The sequence below is a fragment of the Manis javanica genome, chromosome 16, assembly GCF_040802235.1.
Source record: "Manis javanica isolate MJ-LG chromosome 16, MJ_LKY, whole genome shotgun sequence".
Taxonomy (NCBI): domain Eukaryota; kingdom Metazoa; phylum Chordata; class Mammalia; order Pholidota; family Manidae; genus Manis; species Manis javanica.
Genome location: NC_133171.1, coordinates 22,021,891 through 22,037,948, shown reverse-complemented (window position 1 = coordinate 22,037,948; position 16,058 = coordinate 22,021,891). Strand labels below are relative to the sequence as shown.

Here is a 16,058-nt window from a genome sequence, read left to right as displayed (position 1 = left end):
CCTGCACCCCCAAGTCTGCATGGCAGCTTTTCAAAGCCTTTTCTCCCCCATGTATTATCTTCCTTCTAAGCTTTTCAGGGTCTGCTTCTTGCCCCTTCTGTTCTCCCCTGTGTCAGGCAGCTGTGGCTAGTATATGTCTTTAAATGCTTTTGACAGACCCCACTGAGGGGGGTACTTAAGCTCTGAGAAACTTCTGCGGTGAGTGAAACACAGTAAAGCCCCTCACGGAGCCACTGGACAGTCAAAACATGCCGAAAATTCTTTCAGCACGAGGTCCACATGGCCCCCCTGCTGCAGTTCACGGTCTCTGCTGTGCTGCTGGAAGGGGAACAGAGAGTTTTAGATGGGCACATTCAATAGTCTGACACTTACCGAAATTGAGCCGCTTCTTTCTTCATTAAATAATCCCGGGGTAGTTGTTCTTCATAGATTTTAGAGTTCTGAGAAAGTTGGTTCTGACAGGTATTTCCAGTTCCATGGAGGGCTGATTTTGAAATTCCCTACTTCACCGTCTTTGGCGACATCACCCATCCAGCAACCCTAACATTTCAGTCGGTCCTAACACGGTTCGGGCTCGTGGCTGGGGGGCCGAGGCCGCTGTCTGCCGCGGGCCCTCCCCTGGCCGCCTGCCCCGCCCTCGCTGCTGGTCCGCTCAGGACTCAAGGGCTGCTGGCCGTTCCTCCCTAATGACGGGGGAGTTTGGCTTATGGTCTTGAGATGTAATGTAATGAGCTCATCTCTGTTGGGTGAGATGGTTTTTAAAATCTTGACTCTGGTTGCCATTTTTCTCTTTTTAGCTCAAATGAGTAAAGAATATAGAGAACAGCTTTTTAAAATCCACAGTGGAGAGATTCTGTGTTTCACTTGCAGCTAAAGTTGCAGAATTGAAACTGTAAGATGTTTCTGTCTGCTAACTAAAAAAGACCTTTACTGTCCTGTTAAGTACAAAATGGTTCCCTAATCCCAGAGGGTATTAATAAATTGAACTATAACATCTTAAAGGACCTTAAAGGGGTTTTGATTGTAGAAATGTTTTTATAAACAGTATTTCCCAATTTACAGAAAATCAGGAAACTCACTTTCTAGTACTTTTAAGTAAGGGCTGTTACTCTGGCTGAATATGTGGTCAGTGTATGTGGGTGGCTGAGACCAAGGACAGAGTGAAGGAGGAATACAACCAAGTATCAAGATAACGGGATGAGTTTGTTTTTCAAGTACAAATAGTTCTGTCTTAAGTGTCTATTTGTTCAAAAATTTGAAAAACTTGAGTTTAAGTAGTAGAGTGTAAGACTCTGAAAAGAAACTATATAAAGTGTACTAAATATCTGGCAAAATTTCCCCAGCTTTGATGCAGCCTATTCACAAAAAAGGAGGGAGAGGGTAGAGCTTAGAGCTTGTGACTCATATTGCTAAGGACCTGTCAATTCCACACCAGAAATTTGTTTTTTTCTCTGTTAAATAATAAATTGTTGTTAAAGAACTACAAAGAAGATTGAGTTGCTGCCTTCATAATATGCTCAGGTAGATTTTCCTTATCAGAATAATTTGCTTTGCTTTGACTTTATAACATCCTTATTAAAACAGACTAAAACAAAAAACAAAGTTTCCCATTTGTGACAGATGTTTTCTTAAAATTGTTCTGCCTTCTGTATTTGTTTTTAAATATTTTATTTCATTTTTAGTAAGTGGGAAACCAGCAGAGTTTTTCTGACCCCACCCTAATCAAATGATTAAATCTCCTCTGAAACACTTAATTTTCCTTTCCCAAGATTGAATCCTGAAATAAAAACTTCAGGATGTGTTTACACTGAAACTATCTTGAGACTTCCCAGAGAGCCCCTGGAGAATCACAAACTTTAGTACTTTTTATCAGTAAACAAATACTTCAACTCACCATGTATAGTGTATTGCACAACACAGAAACTGTTTTTCTAAGGGTTCATGGCCCCAAGACACAGCTTGCCAGGAAGCGATATAGAAAATGGCACATTTTATTTAGGGACTAAACAGAAAAGCCAAGGTTGAGTCATGAGTACAGAGGACAATCAATATACAAGTGAGAAATAATCACAGGCCATTTGCACTGAATCGGACTTTGTGGATTGATCTGATAGTTTTACTTTACAGATGACAAAAGTGAAGCTCAGAGATGAAAGCACCAATCGCAGGCCCCATTCATCCCACTGGTGTGCGGCGAACGTGACTGGCTCACTAGGAAGGAAGGCACTTCAATGAACCCTTTCCACTGTTTCCGCAAGAGAGACAGTAATGGTGACTTGGTAATCCAAGTGGGAAAGAATTACAGTGCCCCGTGTTATACTGCAGGGTACACAAGTGTACTTTGGTTTTTAGTCTTATTTTCCTTAAATAATGGGGAAGCTTAACCTTGAATATAAAGTTGATGTTACAAGAGAAACCAGGCAAAGGTAGTTAATTAGAATGAAATTCTTTTGGCTGGTTCATCTAAGTGCACAGCAGGTATTAGTATCAATGTATTATAGAAAGAAAAAGAGAAGGTACCTGGGAGTGTCTGTATGCTTTCCTCAACTTCGAAATTTACAAAATTTCTTAGGGAGAAACTGTCATTCAAGCACAAAATCACAAATCACCCCTTTATGTGCTTAATCTGAATTGTCATTTATTACAGTCTTATGTAGTCTTTATACTAAAATTGGAATTCTCAGGAAATCAGTAAAAATGTATGCCAACTGGCACAAATTCCTAGGAAAAAAACACAGTTTATAAATCTCATTTTGTATAACTGTTTAACAAGTGAAACTTTTTCATCATTCTTCCATTTTTTCCCCAGAAATTTCACTTCACATTTTTGAGAATATGCTTGTGAACTTTCCTTTGAAATACATCTTACAGAAATATCTGAATATTAAAGTACTTATCACTCAGTACAGCAACACACACATAGTAAGCAAACCAGAAAAATTGTTTTATTAAGAGCACACGTTAAAGGGCAGATGACTTGCTTTAACCCTGTGGTTCATATGGAATAATTAGGATACCCACGATCCTTTAAGTGGCTAATAATTTTAACCTTTTGTTAAACAGAGCATTGCCCCAGCATTTACCTAATGGTTTCTTTGGTATAGTGCCTGTTGAAATTATGTAGAGAGATTTTATGTGTTATCAAAAATGAAATAAAATAACAGAAATCATGAGGCTCTACAAAATAACTTAGAAAAACAAGTTTTCTATTTATTTAAAAATAAGTTTGTAGTTACTACATTGCAGGGACAGGAATTCTTACACATACATTCTAGTTTGTATAAAAGGATTCAAAGAATTCTGCATCAAAACTAACATAGAAAGTGTCCACATAACAGTAAAGAAAGGTCCAGTCACTATGTACAAAAAGAAAGGGCTATCCTGTGTGAGCCTGCCTTTAAAAACATGATACTCCAGGTTTCTGGAAGGAAAAAAAAAAACCTCAGTAAAGCTAAATAATTAATGTGTCTTTAAACTCTGTTACTTATTACATAACAACAGATTTGCTTGTGTTTAACATTGTTTTCTGTACAAAATAGCATATTTTGAAAACATGTCAGTTTCAACTTTAACCCTCTAGGTCAGTTACTCTTTAAAAATTTAGCTACATTCTACACGTCTAAATATCGTGTGACAAGATTTAAGTTTTCTAAAAGATCTTTAATAAGACCCCATCTTCTTGCAGTTTTAATATGGTCCAAAAATGTAACTTTGTATTTTGTCTCAATTTATGGTTTATCATTTTGACTAATTAACACAATCTTAAAAGTAATCAGCATGTGTGTACATTTGCCTCACATGCGTGTGCACTATCATTTCAAACCTATTCTCTTAGCTCCTTAAATGTAGAAACTCATAGCCATCCACTATTATGTATTTGGTTTGTGCCATATATGGTTAATTTCCTGATGACTTTATCTGCATTAAGAAAATATTTCAACACAGAGCTATCAAAACTAAAAATAGTATGTATCTATAGCTCACTGTATCTCCTACTGTTTACTGCAGTGTGTACAAGATTTATCTCTGGAGCGTCAAAAGTGGTACTTAACAGTCTTCTGACTCAATCTGACCTCTTCGTGGGTACCGGACATAGTACAAAATGTTTCATTTGGAGTACTTGGCTTGGTATATTTAAGAAATATAGTTTCTTAGTAAATGTAGTATTGATTTAGTTCAAATCACTTGGAAATTTGGGGAACTGAAGGAAGTGCAAGGAGGGAAGTAAGGAAAAGGTTTATTTTCCAACTTTAATAGGAAAATAAATTCTCACTTAGATATAACTAAACCACTTCTCAACTTGTTATGTAAGAAATACTTTAAGTATGGGGGTAATTCACCAACATCAAAGTACTTCCCTCTCCGCCTCTTAGAACCATCTATTTCCTGCATGTAAGAAAACCTATAGCTCTTTAAACACCAAGTGTCTTGTTCCTTTCAACCTACTCAACAATAAATTTCAGGTGACAAAAACATTCAGAGTAACAATTTGTTTTCATTAGGTAGAAAACTGAAAATCAAAACTGCTTCCAGTTGACACCTGAGAGAGATGTACAGGTACGTTTGGATGTATAAAATGGAGTATTACCATTTAGGTAAACACTGTTAACTAGAGGAACTAATTTATGTAACAAATTGTATTCTAAAACATGTAATGTCACTGAAATTTCATACACTGAAAATGTGATTTGAGTACATTTGTTAAAACGTCTGATCACTGTGCACTGCAGGTAAGGGGCGTGTCCAGATGTTAACATACATGCTGCATGAGGATCCTTTGCTGACCAGTGTATCTTATATAATTTACTTCTGAGTGATACTAAATTCTGCTAGACCAGTTTCAGATGTGACTTAATCGAGTTCACAAATACTCTATGCTTATTCTGATTAAATTTGAGGAAGATAGTTTTATAATAATACTATCAAAGTCTTCAAATTTGTGAAGCTGTGCAATAATAAAAACAATGGAAACAAGGCCAGTAAATCTTCAGTAGATAAACACATGCACAACAGAGTCCAACACCCTAACAGCAGATTGACTGCAGGGAGTAAGATGTGAAGAACGTGTGTATCTACTGCCCAGAGTTGTGAGGCTGTAATTAGGTTGAATGTTTAAACTGTTCATCTGCAACGTTTTATAATTTTCTAAGATTTGATTGAGAATGTTGGAGTAAAGGGAGATAATATTAGGATTCGGTGCTTACAAATATATAAATTGATGTACATTTTCCATGCATGTAACAAGTTATATTTCTGAAACTTTCAGGCAACTTGAGATTTTTTTTATTGCTCATCTAAGACAAATGCCAACCAACATTTCCTTTTGGCCTATAAACAATAGTACATACATGGTTCACTGTCTCAAAGAGGATATTTTTCCAAGTGATCAAACAGAACAAAAATATGGTGATGACTTAAATTTCTCAATTCAACTTCTGCAATGTTCAGAAGCTAAACTATAAAAATATAAAATCTAAATATATCTGGTACTACTCATACATTTTTTAAGTGTTTCAATTACAAAGAATCTGATCCAAGTCATTTTTGCTTTACTAAGAAACCAGTGTCTAATAATGTCCAAATAAGGTCATAAATATACAGTGTCTTTAAAACAGGAGTAATTCATCTACTTGTTACAGAAAGAGGGTAAATGCTAATTTCTTTGTTCAAGAGATGTATATTCCTATATTCCACTGTAAGACTGTATACGCTCTTCCTTTTTTCTGTACACACCTTAAAACTACACATATTTTTTACAGAAATGTATTTATAGTCTATTATTTCTTCTAGTACAATGCAGATAACATCAGGAAATTACAAGTTTCAAATAGTTTGCCTTCAAAAGAAACAAATTACTTTAATGACTTAAATTTCAAACATACACACTATTATTTCAATAATGGTGTAACTGAAAGACTCATTTTACTATACAACCAAGCCATCCATTTCTGCATTGTGAAGAGTTTACTGAATTTTAATTATATACTTAAATATATTTGTTAGAAAAAAATATACAAAAAACCTGAAAAGTCTGAAATTATTTTTTAACTGCAAAAATCACAGCAATCCAGTTAAGATCTGGAAAATGGTTTACTCAATTTCACAGGAGGATTTCTGTACAAATTTAGTTACAAATGACCTAAACAGCCTGAATGGGTCACTTCCCAATCTTCAGGATCGTTAAGTGACATCTAACATTTATCCCTACTAAAGTAAAGAAATGATTATGTAACATATTTTGCCAAGGTTCAATTAAAGAGTTTATTTTTCTACATCAGGGTCATGCTGATACATACTTTCCCATCCTCACTTTTTAAAAATGTAGTATCTGAGAATTTTGGTTACATTTTTGTACCATACCAGTACTTGGAAAATACTACATTCTTTAAATTTTTAAAAATGGACAATAATTTTTAAACAAAAGAAATGGTATTTATGTTGGTTTTTAAGGTATAAAGTAACTAACTGTACCATAAACAAATAAATAACTGCTTTCCTTTCCCACAGCAGTACATACAATACATTCTCCTAAGTCATATAGTTCTCATTTACAATAGGCGGCTTCATTTCACTAACGATGCAAAAAAATAATAGAATACAAGGCACAATCATTAAATGGAATTTTTCCTTAGGGTGTATACTGACATACCAGCGTGATAAGGGATACCATAAAAAGTGCAGGAAAAACGCAATGTGCAATGAGACCACGGTATAAAACATGATTGCATAAAAAGTGATTTGGCCTATTTTAATAATTGAAAATAACCAATCTTCCCCTTAAAATTAAACTATAAAGTATGACATTTTAAAATTATTTTTATTCTACCATTATCTAAAAAATCCTGAAAAAAGAATTCATACCTGGGTAATAGTATATAAGTATGTGTTTGTATATATATTTAATTATACCCATTTATCAATATATACACATACACACACAGACACATTTTTTTGTAAGTCATTTTAGCCTATTAGATATGTCTAAAGTTTAGAAATGACATTAAACCAGACCAACAAGTAAACATCAAATCCCTTACCCCTTTTTCCTGTATTTTCCTTGAATCCTTTAACCACTTACACATCTTCTCTAAAACATCTCTGTCAAAGGACCCGTCAGTGCATTACTTTCTACTTCTAGTACCAAAAAAAGATAACATCTCAGGTATAACTCTCTTAAATAGCTTGCTCTTTAGAATAACACACACCTTTTCCCATACTGGAAAGTGTATGCTGTCCTGACCATCCAACAGGCTTTCCACTGCACTGACTCTCAGTCTTTGGCACAATAAACAGAGATCGAGTGATTGATATAAGAATCAAGGTCTGAAAAATTAGACAGTCAAGTGTTTTCCAATGTGGATATGTTTCCTTTTTAATTAACAGTACATTTTCTCTTACGTTTGGCAGAAATGGAATACAGCAAAAGCCTCCTCTAGATTCTTTGTGGATGAACATTCTATAATTAAAATCAAACTCTGTAGGGTATCAAATGGGAACTTTGTATTTATCTTTACAGGAAACACATTTCTTATTTACTGCTACTCTGCTAGTCATCTGTCTTCCTAGGGCACAATGTCTCTATCAATAGAAATGTACCTGGCTTGGTCAAAAATCATTCATTTGAACATGAAATGCTCTATCACGAGGAATACTATGCTCCTTAAGACTGTAGCAGAACTGTCTTTTTCAGAAATAAATTGGGAATTCATTATAGAACCTCAATTTCTTTTGTTTCAAACAGTGAATGAAATGAATGTTGAAATGCATAACCTATCTAAGGGCAATAAATAGCAAACATTTAAAATATATATGTATATATTTATATATATATATATATATAATATATACCCATTTAAAGAAGAAGTGTCTTGTAAGTTTGTCTTTTTTGCAAATCAAACCACATTCCCCAGCCCGCCGCAGCAGCAGGAGGCAGAAGCCTCGGTCTGCACACCCCTTCACTGGACCTGCTCTATGATTCTGAAGGACAGTATTCTGGTACAACTTACCAACCAATTAAATTAGCTTTTGCTTTTTCAGTCAACTTTCGGACCCGTCCTCTACTAGAAGTTCCAAAAGTCAAAGAGGTGTCTTCGAACAGCAGCTGCCTTTGCTCCTCCTCAGAGTCGTCCTCATTATAGAAAGCTGTCCTCCGACCCTGGTTTCTAGTTCTCATGTGGGGCTCGGAGCCTTTAAGTTCCTCGAACTCCTCCTCGCCATCCACAGGCTCATCTGGCTTCTTCCGGTTACTTCTCCTTAGCATCCTGACACTTGCAGGAACCGTAAGACCTGAGTCTAGTTTTTGTGTCTTCATCTTCCTTTTGGGTTTTCTGCCTCCACGACTCTTTTTCCGTAACAATTCCTCCTTTACAATATTAGTTTCAGAAAGAAAATTGCAAGTTGAAGAAGGAACTCCTTCATCTCTGATGGGAGGCACATTATTTTGCTGTGAATTTTCTGGCTTTGCATGCTGTAGCTTTTTGGGCTTCCTACCCCTTTTCTTGTGTGTCACTTCACTGCTGGCATTAAAATCTGCCTTAGGTTTTCTTCCAGGTCCCCTCTTCACGAGTTTGGATGGCTGCTCTCCATGGCCATTCACTTGGATGCTTCCCGGTACAAGAACATTGTTCTTACAATCTGCTAAAAGGGACAGCAGTGTACTTAACATATAGAACTGCTTTCTTAGTTGACCCTTAAACTAGTCAACAAAGCCACTGCTATCCTTGTAATGATGTCATCCTAATTTTGTGTTTTTACTAAAATGAGAAAAGGAGCTCCAAAAGGCTAATAATTTAATGACATTATTGTCTAAACATTCGCAGAAAACTCCTTAATGACATCCTGAGGGAAATGAAACTCAGCATTGCAGACTATGAGAGAGAGCTGGGCCAGACCCCAACCCTCCGCAACATCCCACGTGCACAAGGGCCCGTTCACCTGCAGAGCTTCACCCCACAATGCGCTTGTTTACTTCATTAAACACTGGGTTTTGTTCTCCTACCTGCAACAGCTCAAACAGTATGAAATCCACAACCTTATAATCTGAAAAATTAGCGTACTGACCCCTCTACTTTCCTCTGATCACCTTTTGTACTAGGGGATAGAAAGAAATGGACTATCGAGACTGTCATGATTCTGACCCACCTGATCCCCCCTGGACGTGGTGATGACATTTCTATTAGAGAACAGTTTGCAGTCTAAGTATTCGCTTATGTCCTTCGGAAGTGACGAGGATCTCGTCCAACACTACTACGCAGGAGGTCCGGGAGCACACCTGCTGGAGTGACTTACACGGGTCACCCTCCAGAGACTGCCAGGCTCCCACAGCCTCCGCCTGTCCTATCTGTACAGCACAAATGTTACTCCTCACAGGCACTGTGCTCTCAGATTGTTTAAAGAGGATTAAAAAAAACAACTAAATGGCAGTTTCCTTCACAGGTTGTTTGAAACAGTTTCTCTCTTCATGTAACTGAATGGTAAATGATCAGTTTATACTCATACGCAAAGCTGACTGCAGGTGTCAATCAAACCCACCTACGTGTGCCAGCATTATTGGGATTAAAATCCCACTGTGACACAATCCATGATAAAGGCCATTATGCTTTATAAAGAAATTAAATTCTAGAGATCAAATTCTAAATCTGTAGGATCTGGAGGTGACAAAGGCCTTTCTGTGGTAAAAAACGCTGTTTCCTTTAAGATGAAAGAAAAAGATGCCAGGATCCGCCATCACTAGCTTTTTCTTCTCAATGTCTGAAGTTTCATCTTTATTTTAAAGGAAATCCAGAAAGACAGAAACTGCTTTTGAAGAGAATGCTTCTTCATATTTTATGCCAGAGGTTTGAATTACATTTCATAAGTACCAAGAAAAGAAATCCCAAGAAACTCACAGGTCAGAGCAGCACCAGAGGAAGAAGGCAGAGCAGAGCCCTCCCTTCCTGGCCTCTCAGTACAAGTGACTTTCTCAGCTTAGCGGTTTCATAATGAGCAGGTGACGGGGAGCAGTGGGGAAGTGCGTGTGCACATGATGTGCGCAGGCATTTTCTAACAAACAGTCGCACTTCACCTGCTTGAGGATTTTATCTTTTTATTTGTTTTATATTAAGACTACTGACAAGAGTTCTAAACATCCAGTCCATGTTCCATGTACCCACTACAGAAGTTCTACAGATCACTTTAAGGACTCCTTGCAATAGTTCAAATTTTTGTGTCGATATGCCCATTTGCATTTACTAGGCAAAAAACTACAGTTTTTCTCACTTTACAAAGCAATGTAAATAGCCTTAAAGGTTAAGAACTGATGTAGTTCTCTTAAAAAGAAACTCAGGGACTAAAAAGCTTGAAAACCACTGATCCGTGACTTCCAGTGAGGTAGCCCTTAACCACATGGCTATGGAGCACCTGAAATGTTAGCTACACAATTGAGGAAACCGATTTTTTATTATATTTAAATCTGAATACTGAATCAGTGTACATTTTGAAATGATGATTATATGTTGAAATGTTAGTATTTTGCTACAATGAATAAAATATATTATTAAAATTGGTAATTTCACCTATCTGCTGTTATTTGATGAAGTTACTAGAAAATTTAAAATTACTATGTGGCTTGTATTATATTTCTATTAGACAGCACTGCTCTTGATCCTAATAGTTAATTTAGGTATCAATATTTATGTAATAAAGTCATCACTCATGAGTTATCAGCTTGGTCATATTTCTGTACTGATGTTCTTATGTATTTGAACTTATAAATCAAAAATTATATACCAAATTGGCTATCGGGCCTCCCCATCACAATGCTAGAATCCATTCACTTTGTACATCTGATTTCTCTAAGATTCAGGAGTGACAGATGCAAGGGCAACATACTCAAAACTTTTTGAATTCAGAAAGGAAGCAAATATGAAAATATAAAATACTAAGATATAAAGTCATCTGCTTATTTATTCAAATATATTGTCCACTATATACCAATTACAGGTGATTACAAAATGAGTAATTAAACACAGAAGTTCAGAATCAACTAGAGACAAACACATAAGAAAAAAGAATAATTCAATCAATGTAGTGCCACAGTGCCATAAAAGGCAATGAACAAGGTGCTTTGGGAACACAAAGTGCCTGATTCTGTTTAGAAAGCCCAGAAGAGGGCTTCCTGGGGAAGAAGACATTTCAGGAGAGACTCTGAAAAGTGACAGGAAGCCATTAAACTGGGAGGGAAAAGCATTCCAAAGAAAGAGGAAAAGGACAATATTCAGGGACTCCCAAGGTCATGAATGGCTGGGATAAAAAAGGGAGAAGAAACGTCAAGAAAGCTGTACTGTTAGGCGACAGCCAAGTAACAGTCTCGCATAACAGGCAAAACCACTGTAATACAATTCCATGTACTCCCTGAAGGCAAGCAAAGAGTTTACCTCGGCGCGTGTGCATGTGCGCCTGGGAGAAATGATCAGAAAGGCCACCTTGCCTGCACAGGTGCGAGACGGGCTGAGTGAGGGAGAGATGGAAACTGAGCCAGGGAGGCCATTAGAACATCTGGACAACAGTGCAGGTGAGAAATCATGGAGGCCTGAATCAAGGCCATGGCAGTGGGAGGAGGGAATGGGCTGAGATGTTAAGGAGGCAGAACTAACAGATGCCAGTGACTGTCAAGTGGATCTGGATGCTGATGAGAAGGCAGGATGACTCCTGGATTGTAAGCTTATATAGTTGGATAGATCCCAGTGCATTAATCAAAATGAGGAAGTTTTGACAGAAAACTTAAATTGAGGTTTCCTGGGAGAACATTGCATAGGAAATGGTTTAGACACATTTAGGAAGTCAAGACACAAAATGCCTATTCCTAAGAGGTCAGCTACCAAGTCCTGCTTTGACACATCATAGGCTGTGTTCGAGCACTTACCGCCTCCATCTCTCAAACATGAAGCCTTTACAATACAAATCTGAAGACGAGAGGACTTGGGGGCGTAACGTCAAGGGTCAAAAGTAGTGCACTACAGTAACAGTCTGACTGAAGTCAGCCCTGATGAATTATTATTTAATAAAGGTGAGTATGTTGAATTTTGTAATAACAACTTAAACTTCTTTTTTTCTGAGAAAGTAAAGAATGTTATACTGGGTTAAGTAAATCCAATTTAATTTAAATTCCTTGGATATACTTTTTTGGGTTTTGTAATAATCAAATTAGAAATGTTTTATTTAATTATTAAAAGCCTTTGATTCTAAAATTTGTTTTTATTGCCATATACCAAGTTTTTCTTGGTTTTTTAAATTCAGTGACAATACAGTTTGCTTTTGGCACAAAACTTCAAATCACTAAATTTATCCATAGAGAATGTGTAACTTTTAAATGAGCAACCGAAGTAGTTTTAACTCTAGCTCCGACAGAAGCACCATTTTTAAGAGATCTACTGTACGTCGGAAGGACAAACACCATCTTACCTTGCTCAGTGACAGCTGGTGACTCCGACAGAGCGGACGTCTTTGACAGCACAGACGATTTCATTCTACGTTTGGCTGGCTTTTCCTTTTCCATACTTTCTTTTGCAGAATTATTCCTAGTGCCAAGACTAAAACTGGACTGACCAGGGCTTGAAAGAGTATTCAAGGTTTTGGAATGTTTCACAGAATTCTCTAAAACTAAAACACACACACAGATTAAAAGCTAAGAGTCATTTAACCTAAGAACAAGAAGGTTGGAGTTACTTCTAACCTGAACCGTTTAATTAGCCAAAAGGAAAAAACTTGGGGGCTGCCTAATGCTTCCTCAGGAAATCTACCTGCCAAGAGGAAAAAGGCGTATGCAAATAAACTCCTAATAGTTCCAGACATTTTAGAAGCTGTCCAGTCGCTTCAAGATTATGGAGACGAGACAGAACTGCCAGCAAGTCTGTGTACTAGGACTTAAGTTCAGGCAGTTTGGGTCAGAGTTATTGTTTTTAAGCATTATTCTACACTAATACTCCTAAACCTCATGTTTCTTTTTCTTATTTAAAAAAAAAAAAAAGAGCAAAAACACAGAAAAGCAAAACCAAGGTCTGCTGGAATTCACCAAATCCAGTGCACTTCATCTGGCAGAGCAGAAGCATTCACTTAAAGCACCACTACGCACATTTCGGCTCAGCAGCTGTGGCAGATTCTTACCTGTTCTCCCTGGCACTGCGGATGCATTGGCTTTCGGGATACACGTCTTTGCCGCTGAAGACGTAGACGGCTGCTCGGTGGTGACCGGGTCCACCACCACTCGGTTGCTTCTGGTACGAACCACGGAACTGGACTCTGTTTTGCCGTTGATCTGAGTGGCATTGTGCCTCGGCGGTGGTGCCCGTGCAGGGACAGAGAACGGAGAGGTAGAAATGTCTGACTTCAGCTGGGGTTTTAAGATCTTTTTCTTCCTTTCAGGGCTTTAAGTAAAATAGTATCATTAGTCATTCTTAGAGCTCTATGTGGATGAATAAAACCATTTTATAATACTGTGGGTTCAGTATTTGTACTACTATGAAATATGTAAAAACATGAGATCTGTAGTGGGTTTCATATGGTTGTGAGCCTTTGAAAAGTGGCTGTTTAGTGCAGGATCTCCTTTTAAATGCTATAGCTGTACGACAAAGCAGCCATAGCCATTCTAAAAATGCTGCTTTGCTGTACAGATTAAGTAGTTTGAATTTAAGCACCTACACTAGTATAGAGTTAGTTATTTTAAAAGATTAAAAATCCTCCCCATCATAGGAACTGGCATGTCAAATATACTACTCTGCAATACAGGGACAGTAAAGGAAGGACTGAAAACACAAGTCACAGGTCAGCTGATGCTGGCTTAAAAACCCACTGAATATACCTCGATGCTGCGCTGCTGGAGACAGAGCTGCTTCTGTTTCTTTTCTTCCTCCTCTTGGTGATTGTATTTCTTTTATGAAAACGAAGAGCAGATTTATAATCCGACAGAACTGAACTAATGTGTTCTTCAAAGAAAGCAGACAGGCGCAAACTCATGCTATAAATCTATGGAAAGAAAAAACTGTTCAAACATTCCTCAAAGTTTTGAAAAGGCCTGTTTAATAAATACTAACATATTAATATTTTTCTACTGAAGAGTCTTTAGAATTTAAACAGTACTTTTCCCCCAATCTCTTGATGAAGAGTAAAATTGAAGGATTTTTACAATTAAATTATTTAGATTAGAAATCTTCCAAGCTTTGAAATTCTTAAAGAAAAGCCCTAGTAGGAATTCAGATGATTTGTACAGACAAAATCCCTATGAATTCTATCACTGCCACTGTCCTTGACAGTTTAAATCTGTTTTCTATTGCTGCCCAAGAACCAGCACCTATTACTTCTCAGTTCATTTTCATATACCACCCCTCTGTGTGGTGCCTTGTCTGGCCAAACAGTGATAAATGACATTTATACTTTTAGTAATTTTTAGAAACCATTCACAAAAATTGTTCCTTTCTATTCATGTATAAAACATCTTTACGTTAGGTCCACATAACCCTAATATAAACCAAGACAATATGTGTGTCTACTTAACAGTACTACTTCAAGAAAAATAACCATTCCTAAACACAAGTGATGGTGATATCAGTGTTATTTCACAGAAGGAACAAAATAGAAAGATGTGAATTCTTTTTTTCATTAGGATACCATTAAGAACAACATAATAGAAAATCATTTTTGCTGTAAATTTTAAATAAAAACATTACTTAACATATAGTTCTAGTAATTTCATTTAATGTAAACATATAAGAAAATTTAATTATATACCCTTGATCTTTTGCTTGGTGTATATGCTTTGGAATTACTAAAAATAAGTCTGACATCTTTACATAATTCCATTGGTGATTCATAATTTCCAGCTTCTAACGTTTCTCTAACAGTAGCAAAATCCATCGGCGTGTCAATGATGTCTCTGTAGTCCTGGGAGAAGGAAAACAGGTGGATGTCATTATCATCACAACCACGAAGAATCACTGACCAGCACAGGGGTTCCCATAAAATACACGCGATGACCGAAAGTCCTTAGAACTACTCATAGTCCTTGTTTCCCTCATCAAGGCTCCCTCTTTTCTAATAATTTTTATATTTTTCATGCTCTCTCCCTTTTATTGTAATCAACAAAGGACTGCTTATTTAAGAACCTGTAAGTTCTGTTTTTTTTGGCTTGGGGAAGAGGTAAAGGATGGAGTTGTGTTGGAAAAGTGGGATTGAGAGAGTACTGAAAAAAAATCTGCTCTATGACTAAAGTTGTAAGTTTGATGTAAAAAATCCAAAACTTTATATTGCCCATATATTCTAAAGGCTGTTGACTCAGTGAAACATAACTGTAACTTCAAAATATGGGAGATAAAGACAATGGAAATATATTAACATCCCATTTACGTGGAGGCCTGAGTTCTGGTAACCTCAACTTCAGTGCTACAATGGGAAACTAAGAAGTAATCAAGTCACGAATGAAAACAGTGCCACAAAACCTGTGCACTTCATTCCACGGACAGGTGGAGTCGCCCGATGTCTCCACCCAGTCGTTTGTATATAAAGTAAGGAAATAAATTACAAACAGTAAAACAGACAAGTGAAAGCAGAGTACACAACAGGAGAGCATAAAGTTAATCAAATATGGTATCCTGCAGTAGGGAAAAAGAGCACCACACCTTTCCCATAGCCCTAGAGTATGTAACTATATTTTCCAAAATATAACTTAACTTTGAACATCAAGTTTTTAAATTAAGAACAAATATGTCTGAACATAAAGTAAACAGGATTACTGCTTTTTACAAATAGGGTAGTTTCATTTTTCCTTAACAATCTATATGCCTTTTATATCCTTTTCTTACCTTACTGCATTGGCTAGAATTTGCAGGAATATGTTGAGCAGCAGTGGTGAGAATGGACATCCTTGCCTCATTCCCAATATTAGGGGGAGAGCACCCAGTTTTTCACGATTAAGTAGTATGTTGGCTGTGGGTTTTTAAATAGATTTTCTTTATTAAGTTATGGAAGTTCCCCTTTATTCCTAGTTTTCTTAAGAGTTATCATTAATGGTATTGTTTTCTTCAATT

General features: G+C 36.8%; 1 protein-coding gene across 2 annotated transcripts in view; it reads right to left on the bottom strand.

Annotated features, from left to right (window-relative positions):
- Positions 1-3,189: 3,189 nt before the first annotated feature.
- PHIP (PHIP subunit of CUL4-Ring ligase complex) overlaps positions 3,190-16,058 on the bottom strand; it is a 137,951-nt gene continuing 125,082 nt past the window's right edge. For both annotated transcript variants that reach the window (XM_073224812.1, XM_037006099.2), the window contains 5 exons: positions 14,764-14,916; positions 13,838-14,001; positions 13,144-13,403; positions 12,442-12,639; positions 3,190-8,637 (listed from right to left, as the gene is read on the bottom strand). In XM_073224812.1, coding sequence (XP_073080913.1) covers positions 8,003-8,637; positions 12,442-12,639; positions 13,144-13,403; positions 13,838-14,001; positions 14,764-14,916 — 1,410 coding nt within the window. In that variant the 3' untranslated portion in view covers positions 3,190-8,002. The remainder of the gene's footprint in view (positions 8,638-12,441; positions 12,640-13,143; positions 13,404-13,837; positions 14,002-14,763; positions 14,917-16,058) is intronic.